General features: G+C 39.4%; 1 protein-coding gene across 10 annotated transcripts in view; it reads right to left on the reverse strand.

The window, feature by feature from the left end:
- Positions 1 to 17,558, reverse strand: part of Haspin (haspin) — a 172,447-nt gene that overhangs the window by 102,940 nt on the left and 51,949 nt on the right. The window contains exon 5 of one of the 10 annotated variants that reach the window (XM_070999107.1): positions 16,313 to 16,475. The exons of the other annotated variants lie outside the window; for them this stretch is intronic. Within the exon in view, the coding sequence (XP_070855208.1) occupies positions 16,328 to 16,475 (148 nt within the window). The 3' untranslated portion in view covers positions 16,313 to 16,327. Of the gene's footprint in view, positions 1 to 16,312; positions 16,476 to 17,558 lie in introns of those variants that run through there. 10 annotated transcript variants of the gene reach the window in all.

Genomic DNA, 17,558 nt, shown 5'->3' on the forward strand with positions numbered 1-17,558 from the left:
TTGTAAAAAATAAAATAAATTTCAAAAATGAAATGCAAGCCTTTGTACATGAAAATAACGTAAGCAAATACGGAAAGGCGGTATTTACTCCAACGAATCTCCACAAATTACTACTTATAGGTACAAAGTGTTTTGTATTTAGGGCCCAATTTTTTAAATAAACCTAATTTTACCTCTATCGGTCAAGACTTATCGATTTATTTAATCTAAAACATCATAAACAATAGCCCCTCCAAAAAGGATAACGACGAAAAATAATTATATAGTTTTAAACTTTTTGGAATGATAATAAAAACGTAGTTTATCATAAAAAAGATGGCTTGTTACAACTTTGCGTTTTAAAATTTTTTTGGAGTAACGAATGCTGGCACTACTATTTTAATGAGCGGTCGAAATTTGTCATGATTTCTAAAAATAATAAAAATGAAGTCAAGTCGTAATTGCTATTGGCTATACTTATTACTCCATATAGTCTTATCTAACAAAAAATGTAAAATTTTTTAAACCGAAAAGAAAAATAGCGGTACTTAAGTGAAACGATGCATGCACTACTATTTTCATGATCGCAACTGTGTGTACTTACAGCTGTTTTCCTGTTGTCAGACTTGGGAAATTCAAGCTCCATTTTTTTATCCAGATGTCTACATCTCGCGCGCTCGCACTGCCGTCCGCTCTCCCTCTCCATCTCTCCCCTAAGTCTGCGCTCTGCTCTGGAGGACTTAAGTTAAGTTAAGCTTAAGCAGTTCTCATTTCCAAGTGTACAAATAAACATCTACGCCCGTCGCGTAAAAACCCCAAAGTACCCCCGTGTTTTTATGCGTACCATTCGATCTTAGGGCTTCACCTATTTTCAACGATCAAGCCACCCCGCCCCAGCATTTTGGTCCTTCAAGCCGGATTTCAAAATCTTTGGATTTTCCTCTCCTGGAGTTTCCTTTGATTTTGTCCCAGCGGGCTTGAACCGCTCCAGATAAGTTCCACCTACTATAATTGCCGGTCATACAGCCAATTTTTTCGAACCCTTTTTCGACTAACTTTTTGTATGATATATTGTCTAAATCCAAAAGTGATTAATCCGACACAACGGCATTGAATAAATATATTACCATTCCGTTATTTGTACCCGACTATATTCCAGTTTCCTTTGCCCACAATTGTACACTTTAAACAATTCCAGTATATATTTCAGTGCTACTAATCAACAAAAATATTTCTCAAATACATTTTCAATTTCAATTGTGTGTAAATTATAACTCAGCCACAGTAAAAAATTCCCGATCATAAAATTTTTCCTTAAGATTAGCACTCTTTATTTTTTACTGTGTTCCAGCTGCGTGTGTATATTTACATACATATTCTAATACAGTCCACTCTACGTACTCTTTCTTATACAGGCCACTCCAACTACTTTTCTCGACCTACAAATACGGCTAAATTTTTTCTAAAATTAAAAACAAAGTTACAATATATATATATATGATGTACGTTGATGCACTACGAGCAGTACAAACAAGTGGCCCAACGACACCAAGCACGTGCTTGTTACGCGCGGGGCCCTTTTATCAATTTGGGCAAAAAATACGAGTTCGCGAGGAAGATACAAAAAACAAATAGAGACGGGACACAAATGAAAATAAAAGAAGCATCTAAGAATGAAGCAAATGAGTTAAAATATTAGTTTTTAATACCGGGATAGAAGTTGAAGTGCAAATTAAATGATAAAGGTTGTTATAATTATTACATAGAACGCGAAAGGGCTCGTGCAGGCAAAAATTAGATGTACATCGTGGCAAATTTAGGGGATAATAATTTCGTGTTAGTCTAACAGGAACATTGAAAGTTAGGCGGTTTACAAGTTCTACAGAATCAATATCACCTCTTATAAGATTTTGTATAAAAATAGTACCAAGCATTGTTCTACGATTTGCAAGGGTAGGTAAATTAAGCAATAGTAATCTACTCTGATAGGAAGGTAGCCTTATGTTTTGATCCCAGTTCAAACTACGAAGGGCAAAAAGAAGAAATTTTTTTTGTACTGACTCAATACGGTCAATATGCACTTGATATTGTGGACTCCAAACCGAAGAACAATATTCCAAAATAGGACGGACAAGGGAGGTAAATAATAATTTGGTTGTATAAGGGTCATCAAATTCTTTTGACCAACGCTTTATAAACCCAAGAACACTCATGGCCTTGCTGACAGTGGACATTATGTGGCAGTCAAATTTAAGTTTTGGGTCCAGAAGAACGCCTAAGTCATTAACTGAATATATACGGTCGAGTGGCGTATTTTGAAGAGAGTAACTAACAAAAGTAGGAGTACCTCTATGAAAAGTCATAACGTTGCATTTAAGGCAGTTCAAATTTAAAAGGTTATACTCACACCATCCCTAAAAACAATCAATATCTGACTGTAAGTTGAAACCCGACGCTATATCATTATGTGATAAACAAAGCTTAACATCATCAGCATACATTAGTACACGAGAGTGTGTTATGATAGAGGGAAGATCGTTAATAAACAAAGTAAACAGCAAAGGGCCCAAATGACTACCCTGAGGCACTCCAGATGTCACATAGATCAGTTTTGAGGCAGCGTTCTTGAATATAACCCTCTGAGTCCTACCATTCAAATAACTTGAAATCCAAGTTAATAGATTACATGGAAACCCAAGCTGATTTAATTTGAATAAGAGAAGAGAGTGGTTGACAGAGTCAAAGGCCTTACTAAAATCAGTGTATATAACGTCAGTCTGCATTTTATTCTTAAATCCATTTATTACAATAGATGACAATTCCAGAAGGTTGGTGGTGGTCGATCTTCGCTTAACAAAACCATGCTGACACGGTGATATTAGCGAGGAACATAAATGTTGCAAATAAGAAGTAATAATACGTTCAAATGCTTTAGGAATTGCCGACAATTTAGAAATACCTCTGTAATTCTGGCATCCGCCTTCGCACCCTTTTTGTGAAGTGGAATGATAAAAGAGTCCTTCCAGATAGTACGAAAAACTGACGATGAAATAGACAAATTAAAAAGTTTAAGAATCGGTTTACATATGGTTGACGCACAAAACTTAAGCACACACCCGGGGAGTCCATCAGGACCGGGAGAATAAGTTGGCGTTGTTTTTTCTAAGTCTCTTACGAGAGAAATTTCCGTAATTTCAGGGGTAAAGATACAATTTGCCTTATTTAAGGGATTAGGGTAGTTAGAATTTGACCAAGCAGCCGAACTATAAGTAGTTTGGAAAAACTCGGCAAATAAATCAGCAATTTCAGAATCCGTCGATGCCTCCATTGAGTTAAAACGTACCGATGAAGGCAATGCTGACGACTTACGCTTGGCATTGACAAAGTTATAAAACTGCTTCGGATCATTTGAAAATTCAAATTTACATCGACTTAAATACATAGAATAACAATGACTATTGAGAACATTAAAATCTGATCGAGCCACCACATATTTCGAAAAATCGGATGGCTTACCCGATTTCTTATTCTTTTTATAAGTGTTTGTCTTAAGATTTTTAAGTCTTTGAAGCGCATTGGTAAACCAAGGTGGCCTGTTTGTCTTTGAAGGAAACCTATCAGGAACGCATTCATTAAAAAAGGTATTTAACACTATATAGAAGTGTTCAGTGGCGCTTTCAATATCCATACAATTGTACAATTCTGTCCAATTATATTGAGAAATCATGTCGTTAAGTTTTTTAAAGTTACATTTTCGGAAACATCTCACTTTAGTTTGAGAAACTAAAGGAGAGAGGGTATCAACGCATGGGAGGCAGATTGTCAATTCCATTGTTGGATGATATCGGTCTTCAGGTACAACAAGAGCGTCAATTCTAGATACCGTGACTTCAGACGGGTCTGAAACAAACACAAGATCTAGTTGTCTATTTAATGAATTCCGTATAAAGCTTACTTGCTGTAACGATAATTCTAGAAGACCATCAACAAAATCATTGGCGGATAAAGGTATAGCGACTAGTGAGTCAGTAGGAGGAGACCAAGAAATATCAGGGAGATTAAAGTCACCCAAAACAATCAAAAGGTCACTGTTAGAAAGAAGGGATAGAACAGATTTTATCGCAGACAGGTGGTGCTCATAAATTATTAAATCAAAACCAGGTGGAATATAGGAACATGTAACAAATATTGAGAATGATTGCAAGGAAACTTTCACACTAACAAATTCAATTTCATTAGGAGTATCAGAGTGAATTCTCTCGGATGTTAGGCTAGTGCTAACGGCAATCAGCACACCGCCTCCCCTACGTGAGGAGCGATCGGTCCTATAGGCATTAAAATTGTTTGACAGAACTTCATTGTCAGATATCTCTGGTTTCAGCCAAGTTTCCGTAAAAGCCAAAATATCAGCAGTAAATGCAGAGGAGTCAGCATAAAGCTTGGGTAGCTTCATATTTAGTCCCCTAACATTTTGATAGGCCAAAAATAAACTTTTTAGTTATTTGGCGCCGTGGAAGGTCTGATATTTGTTCTCGGTTTATTGGGAACAAATTCTTTTATTACTAAATCATCATTAAGCCAAAAGCTTTCAGAAAGTAGTACCTTAAACACATCAGGCGGAGCAAATATTTTAAACGACGATATACTACGAGCATATGAAAATTTAAATTGTTCCACTGAAATATTCTCGGATGGGAATTTTTCACGAACAAATTCCAAAACATCCTCAGATGTGGTATCTGGGGTGAATCTCGAAACAAATAATTGTTTTCTTTGTGGAACAACTGATAATTTCTTACGTCCCCCAGCAGCAGATTGCACCTCACTAAGCTGAGAGCCAGAAACGGTAACTTCTGCACCTATAGGTACGGTCGGCACCGTAGCCGGCACTGAAGGTTTATTTACCACCCGACTTCGAGAAGCAGTGACTTCACCTAAAACAGCTGTATCCATAGGCGCAGTAGGTTCACTTACCACCAAGTTCGGATTTGGGGTGGATACCGTGACCGTATTAACTGCCGCTAAGCTGGTTTTTTTACGTTTAGGCGACTCAGTTAGTAATTTTTTATTATTAAATTGGGCACAAACGGAATTGAACCCATCATTGAGCTGTTTAAAAGCACCAGAAAGATTCAAAAGGCTGTCTCGAGTCTGCTTCATAAAGCCGCTCATCTCAACAACCATTTCCTTGCAGGATCCACATGACCACATGAGTCCAGAATTCTGATCAATAAAGTCTTTGACTCTACCAGTAAATCCTGCGCATTTAACGTGCATTATCGACTCGCAGAGCCAGCAGAAAATAAAAGGGTCTTTAGTTGAAGACGAAAGATTAAAAGTTTTCTTAGAGCAGACAAGAGCCATTTTAAGGAAATTAAATAAAATAAAATAATATATGAAAAATACCTCGAGTAAATTTGGCACTGGGATCAAATTCCAAAACCACAAAGGCACAAAACACGAAAAAAAATAAGAGCGCGAGATCGCGTAATAATTTAAATGTAAGAGAGCACGAGAGAAAAAATCTTCTATCGATTGAGCTTTACGCAGGAACAGTTACAATGTAAAGCAAGCAAGAGAGAGAGAGAGAGACAAGAGAATAGCACACCAAAAGTCTACCAGAAATTTGGCAGGTTCAGAGAGAGTTTAAGTTACAGTTGTAATATAGAGCGGGAGAGAGAGTGAGAATCAAAGAGTTTTAGCAAGTTTAGTGAGTATAAGAATTACACTAACAAAGCTAGGAGATTAAACAAATCTAATATAAATGTTAAAATAACTATAATCACTGGGAGATCTAGTAAAAAACACTAAACACACTAACCCAGCGGTTAGACTAAGCTTTGTTAATAAACAAACACAAAACACTCGCAAAAAATCACAGAATAGACAAAAATTCAGAGCACAAGAGTAAACACAACCGTTCACAAGCGACGCTAAATCGTATTGATCGTATCCACAAATTTACTCCAGGAAATCGTTTGCAATTTAGTTGTGCAGGTGACAAACAAACGCACCGACCTACAAACATAACCCCACATATGTACATATGTACAGTGTACATACATACGCATATCGATATTTTCGCCAGAGGACAGTGGGTCAAGAGCTCACAATAAATGTTCCATCCAAACATAAAATATTAAAGTCCGTAATTCTGTACATAAGTCCGACCATCCGATATAATAAACACTTATTGACAATGCCTATCCGCCAGTGTGACCGTATATATTTACAATCTTAATTGGTTCCTAAATTCCAATTTAATTCCAATCCGTTTCCTTACTTCTGAATTAAAGTTCTAAATTATTTAACGTTTGAGGCCACTGTGAACGCTCCAGGTGCTCCTACCCCAACGTTATCCGCCTGTAAAATCCGACGAGATCCCTTCAATTCCTTGTGGCAATTCAATTCCTGCATTATAGCTGCAGGCAAGAGCGCCGCAGACACGAAATCCATACTAAAGTCCAAGTATTACCAAACGTACTCCACTTAAGAAATATTTGCCGCGCAGCTGATGGAACAAATCCAAAAAGGCTCCTCCCAAATACCTCAAGCTCCAGTAACTCCGTCCCAAAATTCCACGTCGTATGGCTGTCGGCTGACTCCTATCGACACCGAGGTTTTCTCGCGTACTGTCTACATCTCGCGTACTCGCACTGCCGTTCGCTCTCCCTCTCCTTCTCTCCCCTAAGTCTGCGCTCTGCTCTTTAGCGCTTAAGTTAAGTTAGGCTTAAGCAGTTCTCACTTCCAAGTGTCGCCCGTCGCGTAAAAACCCCAAAGTACCCCCGTGTTTTTATGCGTACCGTTCGATCTTGGGGCTTCACCTATTTTCAACGATCAAGCCACCCCGCCCCAACAGTAGCTTTTTAACGGTATTAAGCATATAGTCCGTATCTTTAGTCGTTTATAAGCTATAAGCCTTTAAACCTGTCTTTATATTATTTCCCGCCAAAAATCCGCTAAACACAGTAAAATTTAGTTCAAGATACTAAAACCAAGATATGACAAACATTAAAATTTCGGAAAGTCCTCTAATTTTGTTTTTGTAATTGTAATTTCGAACGGAGCATCGAGGCGTATTTTGAGTAAAAATACAAGTAGCCTAATAACCTGGGGTATTTATTGTTACCGGCCCTACAGCTTAAATGTTATTTATTTTCACTTTTAAATTTAAAATTAAAAAAAATTTGAGGAAAAAACTAAAAAAAAGAGAGAAGATACCCGTAACTCAGCTAAGTATGCTGGGAGCACTCATCTGGAGGCCCATCTGGTGTTTGCTTTTTGAACTATCGATAATTTTGACTTTGACATTTCGAATGTCATTGTCAATGTGTCAGATATTTAGTAGAAGGTTTGTGGTTTACGAAATGTTTAAGTTTACGCTCGAAGAAAATTGGGAAATATTGAAAACTTTCTTCCGAAGTAAAGGGTCTTCAACCGAAACCAAGAAAATTGCGTTCAAAATTCGGAAAAAAAAAGAGCCTTCCAGGCAGTTTGTGGATAGTTTTGTGAAGCGTGTGCGTGAGACTGGATCGTTTACGCGCTCGTCCAGTTGGGTCGGTCGAAAATATCGCTGCGGTGGCCGAATGTGTCAATGACAATCCGTCGACGTCAACTCGACACCGTGCTCAAGAGTTGGACATTTCGCGCACTTCCCTGCATCGGATTTTAGCCAAAGACCTCCGTCTAAGGACATATAAGATTCAGTTGGTTCAGCATCTTAAGCCGCATGACCATCCAATGCGATTTCGGTTCGCGGAATGGGCTCAGGAGCGCTTGGTCGAAGATAACCATTTTTGACGAAAAGTCCTGTTTTCTGATGAGGTCCATTTCCACCTCGGTGGTTATGTTAATAAGCAAAACAGTCGCATTTGGGGTTCAGAAAAATCCACACGTTGTCTTGGAGAAGCCAATGCATCCACAACGAGTGACTGTTTGGTGCGGTATGTGGTCGGGTGGCATCACTGGGCCGTTTTTCTTTGAAAACTAGGAGTAAGCCGCCGTAACCGTTAATGGTGTCCCATATCGCGGCATGTTGGAAGACTTCTTCTTTCCCCGAATGGAAGAGAAAGACATATACGACATAAGGATCCAGCAGGACGGCGCTACGTGCCACACAGCCAACGTCACAATCGATCTCTTGAGCGGTACGTTCGAAAATCGCATAATCAGCCGAAACGGCGATGTCAACTGGCCGCCTCGCAGCTGCGATTTGACCCCGTTGGAGTATTTTTTGTGGGGTGCCGTAAGAATAAGTGTTACGTCAACCACCCAGAGACACAAGATTGAAGTCGCCATCAGGGCCATTGAGGGCCATACCGTCGATAATGTGCTTAAAAATTGGGTCGACCGAATGGGCTACTGTAAAGCCAACCGAGGCAGTCATATGAACGAAGTGGTGTTTCATACATAAGCCGCAATGTTGAGGCTATCCAATAAAAAAAAATTTTTTTAATATACACTCGTTTTTATATAGGGATTTTAAAACGCAAATATTTCGTGGGCCACCCTTTAGTATACCCCTTTACTCTACGACCAACGGGAATGAAAATGTACACCGTTGATCCGATCAAGATGATTTTTTGATCACGGCTATAACTTTGCCCCAAATGCAGATGTTTTTTTTTCCTGTGGTATTTTTTATATAATTTTTAATTTTTTTTTTAAATTTCCAGCGTTGTGCGTCGCGAAGAGATAAAATAAGAACTGAATTAATTTTAGCAATGGAACATAACAAGATAAATTGTTAGCAACCCTGTAAGCCCAGGCGAAAGGCTAGCTATTTTGACCAAGTACGTAAAATTGTTTAGATATGTTTTGTTTTACTTTATTTTGCTTATATTTTGTGAATGACGATATTCGTTTATAAAAATCACAAAAATTACTAAAAAGTTAAATGCGTGAAATCAAAATAGACACGGCCCAATTATGCGACGTAGTTGAATTTCTTCTTTTATTTTTTCTCAGTTGATATAAATTCCAGACGTGCAAAAATAAGTGTAATACATTTGACGAATGACTTCTTCGCTACAACTAATTTCTTTTTCATCACAATATTGTTTGGCTCTTTTATTACAGGGTTAGAACGAGACAAATGCTTACGACATTTACTGGGATTTGTCTGGGATTTGAACGTATACTTTAAGCTAACTAACTCAAATAACTTTAACTAGCTGATTTATATGTGCGAAATTTTTACAATGAACTCTTTTAATTGTACTTCAAAATATTTTGGTGCTGAACAAGGCTTGTTAATGTTTTCAATTTTATTATCTCAGGAATTAATGTCTTTAAAGACCTTTAGAGTTTTATATTTTACAGTTTTGTCCTAATGAGGTTTTGTTCTTATTATTAATACCCATCAACATGCAAAAAATAATTCAAATCGGACCATTCATTAAAAAGTTATAACCAAACCATAAAAAACAATTAGCAAACTCAATATAGTGCAAGAGAGATAGAGATATACTCATACAGCATAATTGCTGCTTTAAAAATTTCACAAGCGCCACATAAGGTGAAACCTAGGTGTTAGTGAAATCTCGTAAGCAGCCGATAGGAATGAGTGTTGAATGTCGTTACAGTGGCGCCCGAAAATAACGCTAGCATTAAACAGCAGTAGGTCAGAATCAAACGGGGTACAGCCCCGCTTACCCACTATATGGACAGGAAATACGGCTCCCCAGAAGCCTGTGTAATGAGATCACGTCAGGCTCAGGAATAATTGAAGAGATCACAGACCGATGGAAACGTATGAAGGAAACAGGAGAGCTAGCGCGGAAAAACAACAAATACCGGCATTACAGATGGAGAAAAAACTACAAAACTTAGCGGCAAAGTACCGGGCCACGTTGCAGAGGCTGGAGGCAAGACGAAGACGGGTTGTCCTGTTGTCGTACATCAAACAGCAGGACCGGCGAAGAGAGCGCGGACAGCACCAGTGGCCAGACAGGCTCCTCAGCGTACTCCGACGACAGCACCAACACTACACCAGGATAAGAGCAACACATCCCTAATCGATCCAAGCGGCGGGCCGTCACAAGAAACAATAAAACATAAAAACAAAACAAACATAAGCACGCAATCTTGAGCACCCTGAGCTGGTCACACTAGCCACTAACTAGGGGCTGTATAAAAAGAGCCACGGCTCCAGACCGGTCACTCGTGTTTTGGCGATTGATCGAGCAACATCTAAGGGTAAGTGTTCTGACTTCTGTTCTTGTTGGTGGTTCCTGTCGAGTGCGGATGTGGACCGACTCACGACCTAGAAAGGGTCACTGACGCCCAGTTTGGTTAGTAGTAACAAGCCTTGGCCCGGTCAAGATCTCTGAGTCCGGTGTAATTTGTTTGTCAGCCCAGCTCAGGGAGTTTCCCCTAGAAGTCACGCTCCCGACCCGGAAACGACGCGGAGTAGCAATCCCGTTGCATCAACCCCACCCGAGTAGAACGTTCCCGACCGACCAATCAGAACACAACCCGACGAAGCATCTCTCGGCCCTTTCGTAGCGCCGACCACCGGAGCATCTGTCAGCCCTATGGAGCCAAAAAATAAAATACCAACTAGATTGTAAGCCTTAAAAAATTTCTTTAGATAATAGCCAGGGCTTTGAACTATTGAAGTTTTAGGATTAAATTGTTTATACAACTCTTTTATACAATAAGCTTAGAAGCAAAATTTTTCTGCCGGCTAAAGAGCTTGGAGAAAATGTTTTTAATGTAAAAGTCTATTTAAAATAGTGAAGAGCCTAGGCTCTAAGCTATCACATTTATTTACGTTTAAGATGTTTGTGACTGCGGTTAACTTTGATACCGAAATTCCTATGACCTATTTAGAGCGTAGTGAAATATATGGGGATCACGACGAAGAGCGCTTTGTGCGTATAAGTAGTTTTGTGTAAGTTTAACATTTTGCATCTACTTTTAGTTTAGTGAACCCATAATTCAACATAGCAATCGGATTAATAGCAGCAACTTTTTATTTTTTGTTAATGTTTCCCTCCTTTTTATTTAAACCTTGGGTCAAAGCACAATTCACAGTAAAAAGAGGTGGGGATGACGCGCCCATTAGCGGCGGGCAGCCGCTGCAGCAGTGTGTGATTGAGTAGCTATCTTTTCATCGGCCAGCTTCAGCTGGCAAAGTCTATGATTGACATAACAATGCTTTACTGCAACATCTTAACCAGGAAATGTCTTTGAATATTTTGAGTTTAAACTTTCATACAAGCCTTGAAGAGTATTTAAATTAGCATCCAGTTCGTCAATTATAGTACGCGAATCCTTCTCCCCTTAACTCTTGGACTCCTGGAACTATAAGACGGTGCCAGCCTTCAATGCAGATGGATTTAATGAGTCCAAAGTTACTGGCAGTTTAAGATAGGTGTCTGATACGTATAAAATTTTGTCTTCATTAAGTCCTCTTAGTAAGTCCTTAATTTTAATATTTCGTACAGAAATCGAAAAGAGCGCGTCTAAGCATTAAACTTTTAGTAGTAGTAGAACTGTAACTGAACGGGTGTTTCTGGCGATTCGGAGAAGCTGGACAGCTGTATCTGGCCACTCTGAGAAGCAGTGGACAACAGCACCTTTTAACAGCGAATGTTAGAATTCTGCTGCTAATGCTAGCAGCGCAACAAGACGAAGAAGATATAAGTAGAAGCTGGTCGCGTTTTTAAAGCCGAGATTTTTATATTCCCTAATTTGTAAAACCAAAAGTAGCATTAAGTCAAAGATTGAAAGTATACAACTGAATACAACTGGTGAAGTTCGACATCTTTCTGTGTTTTTTATTACAAAGTGTGTGTAAGACCCCCAGAGTAGACTTTTGCTTAACTTTGACGATCGGGTGCGAATCGTCACAACATTTTGCTGGCCCTTGAGGGGAACATACGATCGGAACGACTAAAACATGGGAGTTGGGTTTTGAGAGTGTTAGTGCGTAATATTTCAAAATAGATTGCAATGGAAAAACGTTAGAATGGGTAAAAATTTAAGTAATGGTAGTGATTTGGCACAACAGAGTTCGGCACCATTGGCTGTGGTCGAGCTTATTGCAGACATGTACGCAATGCAGATGGACTTATCTTCCAGGTTGACCCAACTAATTAAAAATGCTTAAAAGGAAGGTCAAATAAAGTAAACTAAATCCTACTATGAGTTTCGCCTCAGCAAGCTCAACGAGCTTTCAAAACCATTTTCATCAAGCGCTCATTTTACAGCAATGTCCACGCTCGCACCCATATTTTGCGGATGCTGTTAAAGACAATTTTGATCAAACATACAAACATACATTTATTGTTCATTCGCCGATGAATACGAAACCAAGTTTCCAGTACCAATACAAGTGTCAGGGGACTAATCCATAAACAACACGCCCAACTTGCCCGTACCCCACTTCTCATGAAATTTTGGGGATTGGCCATCTTTTTATGACAGCTTTACGCAGCTAGTACATACATGAAAATCCGTCTCTTTCAAACATTCAAAAATTTCATTTCTTCAAGCAAGCTCTACCGGACGGACGAGACCAGGATACAAACCATAGGGCAATAACAGAAACCAACTATTCAGCGGCAATGAACCTTGTGGTAAAACGATACAACAGCCCTCGACTGCAGTTCATGTGCAATATGAATGCACTGTACGGAATCGAGCCACTGCCCAAGAAGATCGCGGTGGACCTTAGGAATTTGTTAAACTTGGCAAATGTATATATCAGTGAATTCAGACGACAACACATTGCCATTGATTCCTGTGATTATTGGTTGGTACATCACTTACTTACAAAGCTGCCTATCAACACAACACAGGCCTGGGAGCATTCCCTGGGCAACATCGTGGAAATCCCCACCTTCACAATGCTGGAGGTGTTTCTTCACAATCGATTGGTCAGCATCGACCTAATTGAGAGTAGGAAACCAGCCATCCCAGTTAGTCTTTATGTATATAATCGACCAACCATCGCCAGACAACCAGACCATCGGGAAACTCCACTGTTCGGGGACACAGCTTCCACAACCCTCTTCAGTCTGGATCCATCAGGTGCTCGATATGCCAACAGAATCACGTTCAAATACGATGCCAGGACTTCCTTGCCAAGGATTGTTTCGCGCGAATGGTTATAGTCGACCGCTCGAAGGCATGCATCAATTGCCTCAGTTCTTCCCATTCTCTTAGTCAATGCAGCAGCAACCGAAACTGCTCGCAACGTGGTCAACGTCACCAGTAGTATGGAAACGCGGATTCTGGGACCACTTGCATATTAATGGCCCCCGCCCCCTTACTAATTAGTATATTAATGACTCCCGCCCCTCACTAATTAACATATTGATGGCCCCTGCCTCCTCACTAATATATGCGGGTTCTGGGACAATTAGCATAATCCATAAATTAGCTGATTTTAAAAGGTTTAGATGCCCTAAAAATGTCACGATCATATCCATAAAGACTATACTAAATTGCCCCCACCCCCACCTCACCATGTGACAGTACTGATCACGTGACCTTTTCCCCCATTATAAGCACTTAATATTCAGCAGGTGTTGCTGTACACGGGAGAAAGGTCGCACACTTTCCCCACATCCCCTTGTGACAATATTGATCATGTATGCTTTTCCTCATTATCAGCAATTAATATTCAGCAGGTGTTGCTGTACACGTGAGAAAGGTCGCAAGCCCAAAACATCATCTCCCGTTGCTTTAGAGGAACATGTCCGATCATGTTGGGGAACAACGTAAAACTAATTTAGAAATCAAAAGAACCCCATTGGCTTTCATTAAGGCTGTCCAAAATGTTCAGTACTGAAACGTTCGCGACCGCTTTACATAGGAAATTCTTATGGAAAAAGGCCTGAAACCCCCTGAAAAAGTTCACGTGGTGCCAACCCCTGAATTTTTCCTATGGAACTTATTGTGGAATCAAGCACCACATGCCTGACGGTCCGACTGGGAAAACTCAAAATACAAATAAAAACATGAAGAAACCAAAAAAGTTTCTGAAATAAATTTAAAAAAACTTATCCATAAAAAAGTTTTTATACGATGTTATTCGCTATACAGGGTTAAGCGTTATAGACGTTAAAGGGGCGTGTTGAAATAAACTTGCGCTGCGCAACAAGCTCTAGAATCTGCATGCCAAATCACAACATTCTATCTTGTACAGTTTCCGAGATCTCAGCGTTTATACGGCCGTACAGACGGACGGAAACGCTTCCTTATACCTGTTACATACTTTCGGTCGAACATATACGCTTTCACTCTACGAGTAACGTGTATAAAAAATGCCATACACCAAAGTAGAAGAGAATATGTCAAAAATAACGAAATTTTAATTATTTTCCTATTAATTTACCATTAATTAATATCCAATCATTCGTATGGCAGCTGTTTGATATAGTCGTCCGATCAATTTTATTCGAAACTCTGGAATATTCAAAAATGTGATTCCTAAGAGTAGAAGACATTATATCAAAAACACTGACGCTATTCATTCTTTGGACTGACGAACACGGCTAGATCGACTCATGCAGTAATTCTGGACAAGAATATACTACTTATATAAACAATTTGGAGGTCGGTAACGTCTCCTTCACTGCGTTGCAAACTTCTGATTCAAATCATTATCCCCTTTGCAAGGGCATAAAAATACACCACTCGACAGAATCATTTAAAAACAATATATAAACCAAATTTTTCATAAAAACCACTTAGTAATATAGCCTTATTTTTAATCGGACCTGTTCCAGTTTTTAACTTTGAAAGATTCGAATTTCCCAATCCTGTTCCATGACTCACTTTCGAAAGAACTGCACGGGTTCGAATATTCCTCTGTTATTACTCTGTAAACTTTCCAAAAATTCTCACGGAAAGTTTCCGCCAAGAATTTGGCTGACGGATTTAAATCCAGGGTGTCATGCCCACTCTAACGCCCATAACGCTAGAACTAGTGTAGCACCCACGTTTCTTAATATTTTAAATGTTTTATTCTAGATATCAATACCACTCCGTTACTCGAAGAGAAAAGGGTATTCTTGATTCGTCTGTATGTAACAGGTAGAATGAAGCTTTTCCGACCCTATAAAGTATATATATTCATGTTCAGAATCACTAGCCGTGACCGTCTGTCCGTTAGTCAGTATAAACGCTGAGATCTCGGAAACTATAAGAAGTAGAATGTTGGGAGTTGGCAAGCCCACAACCCACGCCCACAAAAGACTATAACACTAAAACCCATCCAGCGCCCGGATTTTTTTTATTCAAATGAGAATTTGTTGTTATTATCAATACCCATCCACATGACCATAATTATTGAAATAAGACCTGTCGTTAAAAAGTTATAGCCAAGTTATAGTAAATATTTTGCAATTTCAATCGAGAATGCACACCACATGCTAGGGGCGCTCTGGGATAGTTTGTGTTATTGGATAACGGTTGTATTATTTTTACAATATATTGCAACTTGTGTTTATCCCAACTATTGCTTGTTTATTGGGTTCTATCACACCGCTCAATAAGTTCCCGGCCTAACAAGGAAAAACACTTTTTTTTTTGAAAATTTTGTTTTATTCATCAATATAGTTTCCATCTACGGCTATACACTCAGTCCAGCGCTTCTCCAACCTTTCTATGCCATTTTTGTAGAAAGATGAAATTTTACCCTTAAAATAGGTCTCAGTATCGACAATCACCTCTTCATTTGATCGATATCTCTTGCCTTGGAGGTGCTTTTTGAGATCTGAAAAAAGCCAGTAGTCACTGGGGGCCATATCTGGAGAATAAGGTGGGTGCGGCAGAAGTTCGAACCTCAATTCACTCAATTTCACCATTGTTGCCATAGACTTGTGGCATGGTGCATTATCCTGGTGAAACAGTGGTTTCTTCTTGGCCATATGTGGACGTTTTACCTTGATAACGCGATCCAATCGATCCAGCAGTTTTATATAATATTCGCTGTTTATTGTTTTACCTTTTTCCAGGTAGTCTATAAATAAAATCCCATTTGCATCCCAAAATACAGAAGCCATAACCTTACCCGCCGATATTTGTGTTTTGGGACGCTTCGGACGGCTTTCACCGGCTACCACCCACTCAGAAGACTGACGACTGGATTCTGGAGTATAGTGGTGTATCCAGGTTTCATCCATGGTTACGTAACGGCGAAAAAAATCGGTCCTATTGCGCTTTAACATGCTTAAACACGTCTCGGAAGCATCGATGCGTTGTTGCTTTTGGTCCGGTGTTAGCAATCGCGGCACCCACTTCGAGCAGAGCTTTCTCATGTCCAAATGTTCATGTAATATCGTAAACACACTGCCTTCCGATATCTTTGAGGCATCAGCTTTCTCCTTTAATTTCAATTTGCGATCGGCCAATACCATTTTTCGGATTTTTTCCACATTTTCTGGCGTAACTGCTGTTTTTGGGCGACCACTGCGTTCAGCGTCTTTGGTGTCCACACGACCACGTTTAAAGTCAGCTTACTTAACACCAAAGGGGAATTTCTATAAAAAAAATTACACAAGATGTAAGGGAAATTGAATTATGATAACGAACTTAATTCCGAGTGGAAACTAGAACAGGCCCGAATGTTCATTATAAATTAGATCAGTCAACCACGATTTTATTATTAACTGTAATTTTCGTTTAAGTGCAACATTACAATCCTCTTTAGATTAATACTTTATCGACTTGACGCTGTCCTCCAAATGGCCTCCAAAATTGGGCGGAGTACGTCAAAGAAATGCCATGTCGGGCAGGTAGAGTTGTCGATGTCAGCTTTTAGTGCCTTTAACTTATTAGCACCAACGAAGATTGTTCCGTTGTCGCTACACAAATGCTTTACTGTTCTTCGGCGACCATTATAATGAGAAAATGCTTACAGAAGTGGAGTAGCGGAATCCCACGGTCTTACCACCAGCCCAACGCTGCCGTATATCACTCAGCACAAATTGCGAGGCGGTAGACGCGAGGTAGAAAAATAAGGATATAGTTCGAACAAATCGTTTTAAGAGGGGCAGAAAGTCAGAATTTGATATAATAGAAAAAGGTTCAGAAAAGTCATAGTTAGATCTACAATTATTATTTATAATAATTCGCCAATTAGGCGAATGTAATTTTGTAAAGTGAACTTAAGTCTGCGGTTCAACTGAACATTAAAATCGTTCACTAGGGGGTATTCTATCCAGACAGCATTCACTTACGGTGTAATTCGGATATTTAGGATTGACATTGATTCATGCTTTCGCGGAGTACAAACGCATTTTTGAATCGCTGCGAAGTTCTTTGTGAAGATTCTATGGACAAGTTCACCTTCGTGGCAAAACAATTTGTTGTTGTAAACGCGGCAGCTTAAGTTGCAGTGGCAGTAGTCAGACGCTTTCAAATTCAAACTAAAGTTCTAACGCTAATTCATGAACTTAACAAAAAAATAAAATAAAATAAAACGCAGATGTTTGTACTCCGTATTTGGACGCATTGCCTTCTGGCTGCAATGCTCACACCTGGCACAGTAGGCCATGACTTAGTGGTCACTAGTGTACCGGAAGTCGGTAAAGCAGTACCAAGCAGTGCACAACCTCCACTTT

The sequence above is a fragment of the Drosophila suzukii genome, unplaced genomic scaffold (genome assembly GCF_043229965.1).
Source record: "Drosophila suzukii unplaced genomic scaffold, CBGP_Dsuzu_IsoJpt1.0 scf_4, whole genome shotgun sequence".
NCBI lineage: Eukaryota > Metazoa > Arthropoda > Insecta > Diptera > Drosophilidae > Drosophila > Drosophila suzukii.